The 9324-nt window shown below is 35.7% G+C and overlaps 1 protein-coding gene across 1 annotated transcript; it reads right to left on the bottom strand.

Annotated features, from left to right (window-relative positions):
• Positions 1–250: 250 nt before the first annotated feature.
• On the bottom strand, positions 251–7364 carry AP-2mu (adaptor protein complex 2, mu subunit). The gene is made up of 11 exons (XM_073092859.1): positions 7140–7364; positions 6811–6997; positions 5927–6089; positions 5194–5309; positions 3981–4083; positions 3724–3846; positions 3170–3329; positions 2336–2569; positions 1714–1852; positions 1131–1254; positions 251–357 (listed from the first exon to the last, which is right to left on the bottom strand). The coding sequence occupies exons 2-10, from the start codon at positions 6985–6987 to the stop codon at positions 1147–1149; spliced, it is 1323 nt and encodes a 440-aa protein (XP_072948960.1). The 5' UTR covers positions 6988–6997; positions 7140–7364; the 3' UTR covers positions 251–357; positions 1131–1146.
• Positions 7365–9324: the final 1960 nt, after the last annotated feature.

The raw sequence follows: 9324 nt of genomic DNA, 5'->3' as shown, positions 1-9324 counted from the left end.
CAAGCTCATAATAACTCCCTCACACTTCTCAAATAAATTTTTCAACCCGTTTCTCTAGTGTTATCAAAGCCGTCACTAAGCAGGAATGCCTAATGTTCTATAGTTGCATAAGTTCCTCTTTTAACAATAATGTGGTACAATCATGTATTTTTACTATATATTTAACAAAATATTTTATTTAACTGCCCCGCATGATTTACAAACATAAATAAAAAAATATATCAACGACAAAAATAAAAGGAATCTCGCATCTTAGGAAATTGCTTCGTGTTGTTGACAAAATTAATATATACACAATGTATTATGTAACACGCCATTTACCTATAGTTCAACTGTATCCAAACCGCTTGCAGAATCCTGGAAATAAAAGAAGCAAATTAAAACTCCTTCAGATATATTTAAAATACATAAGTGCAAGTATTTCCTAATGTCCACAGTTTGTTTTTTTTAATCAACACTGTTGATTTTGACGTAATCCTGGGGGTGTTGCGTTCTCTCTACATATCTCCGACGACAATTGATTGATTTCGTAGGCTTATTTGGGCGCCGGCAGCGTATTCACATTGATGTAAATTTTTCTAATTGGTCCAATGCAATTGCCGGAGTACCACAAGGTGGCGTGTTGTCTTCCCTCCTTTTTACGATTTTCATTAATTTTTGCTTTTTACATCTATATGCAAACGAGCGTGCAATCCATCTGATGGCAAGTGGCTACAACCGCCCATGAACATATGTAATCAACCCCAGATCCAAGTAGATTCCTACCTGAGGTCAACCAAAGATGCATCTGACCAAACCAGAATACAGGGAACTTAGCAAGTGCTATTATGAAGCAGAAATAGATATGGCGGTGATGCCGCCAGAGTTGGACCAGAGAGGTTTCTACCACCTTTAAGGTACAGTGACACCGTGTTCTGAGTTCAAATCTATAATATCTTCATAAGTTTCGGGATGTCAACAGAATTTTACGGCTTTAAGTTTGAAACTAGAAAAAATGCAGTTACACTAACGTTTTCATTGGATAGATGTTTTCTCAAATAAATATATGCCATGTGTCATCGATGCCTCCTAAGTGGAACCAATAAATTCTACCTCCTGTCAAATTATATACCTCAGTGTTTGTTACTTACAGTGAGCAGTGATCGTTTAACATCTGGTCTCGTAGAGGCCGGAGCGGCCGATGTAGCGCACCCATTTGATCACGTCGTGGTCGGAGTAGTTCAGCTTCGGCTCGAACACCTTCAGGTAGCGGACCTGGAACAATATATGAATAATGTGGATACTAAAGTAAGGATATCCTTGGTACTTTGCTTAGCGCATGTGTGCTATATTATTTGCCAGTAGAAGTGATGTGTAGAAGTATCTGTTTTGAAATATGTGAATTGTTACCTTGTGACCTTGTTATATTGGGTTATTTTAAAACACACTCGAATCCTCTATTTTATAAATTGAAAGTGCAAATTTGATGGTAACTGAGCACTGCTGTCCACAAACACCTATAATCAACTCCAATTAGATTTGGAGCCCTACTTGTGATCGGCCACAGATACCCCTGAATTCTATTTTAGAACTCCACATATTTCTGTGTCACATGTGCTGTCACTTCAAAACAGCAATTAGCAGACCTGAATTGCTATTATATGTTATAAAAGGAAAATAAACGTGAGGTTTGCCGCAGTTGAAAACCTAAAAGATTTAAAATCACTAAATTACCTTGAAGCCGGAGGGCGCGAAGGGTACCTCGAAGCCCATGGAGATGGGCGGGCGGGTCCATTTCTTCTTGGTATCAGTTTCCAGCAGCTCAATCTCAGCTGAAAGTTGTGTCTCCTTCATGCCAGCCATGCGCTTGATCCTAGAAATAGATAAAAAACGATTGTTAATCATACGTCCAAACACCAGAATCTTTATTGTTTGACTCAGAGAAACAACAGGATCTAAATTCATAATTTATAGGCCTGCCCGAACCTCACTCATACCTGTAAACTTCTATGTGTTAGACTGGTATAAGCTGAGCTATGCAAATCATTGAACTTGATTTTGATTTCCATATGTATGTAGCTTCATTCCAGCACACTCTCACAATAATGTTCGCATTTATTATGTAATAACCAGAGACATTTGGGGTAAAAAGAAGCGAACACTCCCTATTAATATTTTTAATGTACATAGAGGTACAGTCTTTCAAAGATAGTAATAATTTTAGATTTTTTGCTACTTGCATGAGAATTATACTGTTCTACAAATAATAATTGGAAAATTTGAATAGTTTAAGTTCATATTTATTTCCTTTTCTTTTCAACTTGAGTCAAATTCAAAGCAACAAAAATCCACTCACTTCCAAACAATAGCATTCTCCGAGGCCTTATACTTCGCCTTGCCCTTCAGACAGATGAGCTGCACGCCGCTAGTGTTGAGCGGCGTGGGGATCTTCACCTCGATCTTCTGGCCGAGCAGCGACGGCTTGAAGTTGGACTTCAGCACCACCTTCACCTCCATCTTGGTGCGGCCCACCTCGCGCACCAGCGGGATCACGCGGAACGGTAGCGAGATGTCTTTGGTAGTGCGGTATCTGAATCGAACAAAAATATCTTTTATAAGGTGTATGTAATGAAATTGCCCAACGGAATTTGAAATTAAACCAAAATAGGATTGTAACCGAGATTGAAGTGGGGTATAAATTTCTTGAGTGACTCTTTTTGCATATATAACCACCCAAGAGCATTTGGAATTAAACCAAAATATGAATGCAATCGTGATTGAAGTATACTACAGATGTCTTAAGTGCATCAACACTATACAAACTTTATTCCTAGTGTTGAGATGTTAAATCTATATTTAATTGATCTCACAGACCTACTTAGAAATTTAATAGTCAAATACAAAGTGCATTTTAAGACATTATCCTTTTACTAAAAGAATGCAGTCACACTAATCTCATTAAACAACCATTCTAACTGACCTTATGCTTACACCTTACACTAGTAGAGAAGACGCATTTAACTTTCATCAACCCTTATACTCTCATATACTAATGATCTCATACTCCAACCACTACAAAGGTCACATTCCGAATGGCCTCACACTTTAAATCTCACACATATACAAAGAGTATGTGAACCTGATACTGCCTAACCTTTCAGATCAATCTCATTTGTCCACTAGAACTGACCTCATAAGCTCGAACTCCCCGTCAGGCGGTATGAATGAGATGGAGTGCTCGGTCTCGAACTTGCTGAGCTTGACGCACTGGTGGAACTGGCAGTCGTCGATCACCACCACCGGCTTGCCCGCGCGCGCCGGGTCGCTGTCCGCGTTGCCGGATATACCACCTGCATACAAACACATTAGCATAATATATGCAAATTTAACCATAGTAGTGAAGATATGGGAAAGTAAGGATATAGTATCCAAAATTGCATCAAAGGATTGAATTCATGAATGAGTATATTACATGAGTATGAGTACATTATGTTACTTAAATTGGAATTTAGATATTAACACTTAGGTTGACATTTAATTGTTAAAAACATTTAAATTCAAATATTTTCTCAAATTTACCTTTGCACTCAAATAGACCAAAAAGATATAAATAAGTTGCCCCATTCTTTCAAAAAATTGTATATTATGGCAAATACCAAACCAAATTTAGCTAAGCTGTTAAAATCCCTGTAGCCAATACCCATCAGTGAACTCCCTATGACAGATTAAGAACAAACCACTCACCATTGCCCTTCCCCTTGGCCTCCATAACAATCTTGTCATTGATGCCAAACTTGCACTCCGGCATGCCAGATAAATAAGACTTCATGACCACCTTACCAGCCACATGAGCTGACAGGACTTGACCTAAAAATGAAAATTGAGGATAAGGCAAATTTTGTAAAAAACTATTTAATAATAGTATTTGATTGAATGCAAACTGCACAAACAGTCTACTGTGTGTGTGTACTTCATCTATGGGCTAACATAATAAATCTCACCTTGTGGTGACATGAGCAGGTTGACATACTCCAGCACATCTAAGAACAGTTCATTGCGTCTATACTTGATACCTTCCCGACGCCATCCGATTTGACCAGTCACCTAAAGCAACAAAAATATTTATATATATAAAAATCAATTGCTGTTTGTTAGTCTCGCTAAAACTCGAGAATGGCTGGACCGATTTGGCTAATTTTAGTTTAGAAACATTTGTGGATGTCTAGGGATGGTTTAAAAGGTGAGTAAATATGAAATATATTTCATAAATAGATTCCGAGGCGGTACAAAGTTTGCCGGGTCAGCTAGTTATTGCAATATAACTAACATTTACTTGCATATCATGTCTGGCCACAGTATTCTGGCCAAAACCTAATTGATAAGCTGCTTGATGAATTAAAAAGAAGATTGATAAATTGAAAAGCTGCTATAAAACAAACACAAATTTAACTACCTATGTTATTAAAAAATACAGTTTTCAATATTAGCTAATAAGGGAACTTAAAATATTATAAAAAAACAAAAGCTAGCAAAATTTAATCATAATTAAAATAATAAAATTAGCAAAGGCATTCTTCACTTCCTATTAACTCAAAATATTGTTACTGGGATATGTGACATATACTCTTTATGATTATAATTCTTGAGCATATATTAGTCACCCAGGCCAAAGGTTATCATGACAATATTTATGATCTAGACGGCAAACCCAATTTAGGTTACAGTCATAAATAATAGTTATTTGATAAACTGCGGCAAACTTCACAAATGCCAACAATACATTGAACCTATTTGTCATGTCATTAACTTTTCATACCCCTGGTTCTTAAACTTATGCAAATATTTTTTTAATTAGACAAAAAATTTTGTACGTATGATATATTCTATGTGAATAACTCCAACAATTCCTGTGAAATGATTTATTTTTACATGAGAGATTATTCAGATTTTGCAAGACTGTCATGTACAGTGAAATTACAAAAAATATTTATATTTTTTCATATGAATTATATTAATGCAAGCTTTCATACCCTGATTTTCAAAAAATCATGCCTTAATACACATTTGTGTTACATAAGAAATTCCTGTGCAAAATTGCACTACCTATACACCTAAAATTATCAATCAGTCAATATGTCAGTATTGGGGTTTACATATAGATGTTTATGTTTATAGATGTTAAATTTTAACCATTCTGTAACATAATTAAAATACCTGTGATGTAATCTGTGCCTGTTCCTCCTTCGAAGCAGACTTGATACCCTGCTGGGTGATGAAGGTCTTCAGTACTCCAGTATCAGAGTTTTGTGGGTATCCGAAGTCAAGGATCTCTGAAAAATTGGACTTTATTTATATTTTCATCATCTGATGATAGGTTTCTACAAATTATATGTAAATAGGAAGGCAGGGAGAATCTTTTTTTGTTCACGATTTTTCATCTCAAACCTCTTGCAACATTTTGCCGTTTTCAAAAATAAATGCCAGTAATACACTTCTGACAGTTTTGAGGAAAAAAGTAGAGAAAAAACATTACATCATGATTTAAGACTGATTTAAACCCAAACCTGTAGTTTTCCTTAAGTGATATATGTTCAAATTTTTGCAAAGTAACACCTAATACAATTAACTATGTCTTCAAAATACATAAAGTATAATTGTAAATGGGTACTAGTATAATTTTACTGTAGTAGTGACAATTTTTTTGTTTGCTGTCAATTATTGAGTTGGCTTTAAGTTAATTGACTTTAAGTTAATTGACAGCGGAGAACTTGGCCTCAAAAGCAGTGGATTCTGGGTTTCATCCCTTAGCCAGAAATTAAATAATGAATTTGGCTAACAATTCTGGATTTGGGTGGAACAAAACCTAGTGTTTGTCTATGAGTGTAGAAAACCTCAATTAATATCATTATAACTATCTCAAAGCTTAAAAATTACTTAGTAATCTCACCATCAAGAAGCTCATAGATAAGAACAAAGTTGTTCTTGATGTTCTCCTCAGAAATCTTGCCGAAGTATGACTGCATCACATCAATGATCTTCAGCAGGAACTCAAACACCATAGCTGCATTCACATTTTGCTTGGTGACGGCCGCCAACCATATGTTTGCACGCTGTAACATGTAATATGTATTGTTAACCTTTGCATTATAAATGTATTATAATATCCTCAACAAAAGCATTGACTAAAAGTAAGTCTTTGATATGATTTTCAGAGGTTAAAAATGTTTAAATGATAAAAAATTTAATACAACCCAGTTATTTTGTTGAAGAGAAAAACAAAAGGTTCTTATAAAATTGAAGTAGGAATTTCCCATCAACATCAACTTAGGATTATGATCTACCACACCCCTCAAACCAGAACAGCAGTCCTTATTACACTTTGAGATGTTAGTGAGACCGTGGTACCATAGTCGCACTGATGGTGTAACCTACATGAGGTATACAGACCTAGATAATACAAGACAAATCTACATTAGTTTTTCGCAATCCAATAAGATCATTTAATAAGATCAAGATTGAAGATGGTAGAATCATTTGTGGTTCAACTACTGAGACATCACTGCTACACCTATGTCTGCCTAATAACATCAGTGTCAATTGCTATTGTATTCCGCTTTGAAGGGTATGGTAAGGGAAACATATTTACCTGAGAAGTTCCAACTTAGCCCTCAGGGGTAGCAATGCATTTCTAACCAATCTGAAGTAGGAACCTTATCTTATGTGGGATTGATCACAGATGTCCGTGGGCGACTGTAGCCACTTACTATTACTCGAACTGCTCGTTTGCTCCTTCCATATTATATATAAAAAAAATTAAGAAATCAAAGTCACCTTGATATGGAAGAACGATGTCCGAGCGATGTTAGTGACCGGCGATCGGACCTGCTGCCGCGCGTGGATCACGTTCACCCGGAATGCGTCCACCGCGTTCCGCCCGATGTCATCCCGGTACACCCTCGAGATCAGCACCTCCCCCTTGTGGTTGTACACGAACAACCCCCCGATCATCTTGAATCACCTACATCGACCAACGCGTTAGACAGCCAGGATAATATCTCTAATGGACCCTCGAAATGGATAAGTCGATTACGAATCAATAAAGCAGGATATGACCAATAAAACATAACCGATACCCAAGGGCTACTAAATTGATCACTCACCTTTTACTCCCAGCGAACAAACATTGGACCTTTCAACTAAAGATTAGCGGAATATTATCAACGGTAATGTTGAAATACTCTCATCTTTTCACATAAAATACTTAAGGCGATAGGTCGATACCCGCCCCCAAAATGAAACGTCAATAGGTAGCAAAAGCTGCTAAAGTAGCAAAAGTGACATTTAAGGGCTGTTCCACTCAACGACCACTACGACTGCATCATATGGACGTCTGAATTTAATAGACAAAAAGAAGTTATTAAAGACTGCGGTCGCTATAATCATCAAATAAAGCCAATGTTAAGACGATAGATAATATACTCGATACAAAATAAACGATTTCGTACTTTATGTAATAAATTATTAGTTTACATAAACCTTGATGAATAGTCAAATATTTAAAAGAAACGCATTTATTAAGCAATATTAACAACAAACAATTTTTAACTACAAAACGTAAATACGCTCAAATTAATATTTTAAGTGTCCGTGAAACTAGCACAGCATTTGCCAGCAGAGCACTAAAAAATGAGAGTTCTATTCGCATGCACATGAGTTCTATAGTTCCTGATAGTTTTCAGGAATAGTTCTGGCGATTTCACGGAGATAAAGCAGAATGAAATAATGCTCTGCTAACTTCACACAGCAGAGCATTTTCTACAAAATTGAAAAAAAAGCTATTGATTAGTGTAATTAGCTAATACCTGTAGTTCCTAATAGTTTTCAGTGATAGTTCTCGCGAAATAAACTTAAAAAATAATTTATTGATAAAATAAATTGACAAAAATTTAACCAAACAAAATCTGCAAAAAGGTTATTTAAAAGTGGAAACTCGTCGAATTTGCAAAGCCTAGTAATAAAATGATACATTTGTACAATAACTGACCCAGGAACTCACACTAAAGTGCCAGCACAGCATAATAGAATAGTACAAATCGGAAAGATTTTCGACTAAACTTTTTCTAATATTATTTTCACGTACCCAGGGGGAAGGAACTCAGCGGTTTTACATAGGCTAGTAATATGGCTACAATTTAAAAATATAACCAATCCCAGAACTCACACTAAAGTGCCAGCAGAGCATACTAGAATAGCAAAAATCGGATGGATTTTCGACAAATTTTTTTTTTTCAATAATGTCTACGTCATCAGATGGCGGGAACTCATCGGTTTTATGTAGACTAATAACATAGCTACAATTTAAAAATATAACTAATCCCAGAACCCACACTAAAGTGCCAGCAGAGCATACTAGAATAGCAAAAATCGGATGGAATTTCGACAAATATATTTTTTTCAATCATGTCCACGTAACCAGATGGCAAGAACTCATCGGTTTTATGTAGACTAGTAACAAAGCTACAATTTAAAAATATAACCAATCCCAGAACTCACACTAAAGTGCCAGCAGAGCATACTAGAATAGAAAAAATCGGATGGATTATCGACAAATATTTTTTTTTCAATCATGTCCACGTAACCAGATGGCGGAAACTCATCGGTTTTATGTAGACTAGTAACATAGCTACAATTTAAAAATATAACTAATCCCAGAACTCACACTAAAGTGCCAGCAGAGCATACTAGAATAGGAAAAATCGGATGGATTTTCGACAAATATTTTATTTAAATTATTTACACGTAACCAGATGACGGGAACTCATCGGCTTTATGTAGACTAGTAACATAGCTACAATTTAAAAATATAACTAATCCCAGAACTCACACTAAAGTGCCAGCAGAGCATACTAGAATAGCAAAAATCGGATGGAATTTCGACAAATATTTTTTTTTCAATCATGTCCACGTAACATGATGGCAAGAACTCATCGGTTTTATGTAGACTAGTAACAAAGCTACAATTTAAAAAAAATTAACCAATCCCAGAACTCACACTAAAGTGCCAGCAGAGCATACTAGAATAGCAAAAATCGGATGGAATTTCGACAAATATTTTTTTTTCAATCATGTCAACGTAACCAGATGGCAAGAACTCATCGGTTTTATGTAGACTAGTAACAAAGCTACAATTTAAAAATATAACTAATCCCAGAACTCACACTAAAGTGCCAGCAGAGCATACTAGAATAGGAAAAATAGAATGGATTTTCGACAAATATTTTATTTAAATTATTTACACGTAACCAGATGGCAAGAACTCATCGGTTTTATGTAGACTAGTAACAA

The sequence above is a fragment of the Epargyreus clarus genome, unplaced genomic scaffold (assembly GCF_041222505.1).
Source record: "Epargyreus clarus isolate Ecla_fem2 unplaced genomic scaffold, WU_Ecla_fem_2.2 ptg000004l, whole genome shotgun sequence".
Taxonomy (NCBI): domain Eukaryota; kingdom Metazoa; phylum Arthropoda; class Insecta; order Lepidoptera; family Hesperiidae; genus Epargyreus; species Epargyreus clarus.
This window is presented reverse-complemented; position numbering and strand designations above follow the sequence as displayed.

What these genes read in the sequence shown, in the direction of transcription:
- AP-2mu (XM_073092859.1), bottom strand. Translation starts at nt 6,987, where the DNA reads ATGATCGGGGGGTTGTTCGTGTACAACCACAAGGGGGAGGTGCTGATC. An exon ending in AGGCACAGATTACATCACAG is followed by an intron (nt 4,084 to 5,193) that starts GTATTTTAATTA and finishes TTGTTGCTTTAG; the next exon opens with GTGACTGGTCAAATCGGATG. An exon ending in CCTGCTCATGTCACCACAAG is followed by an intron (nt 3,847 to 3,980) that starts GTGAGATTTATT and finishes TTTCATTTTTAG; the next exon opens with GTCAAGTCCTGTCAGCTCAT.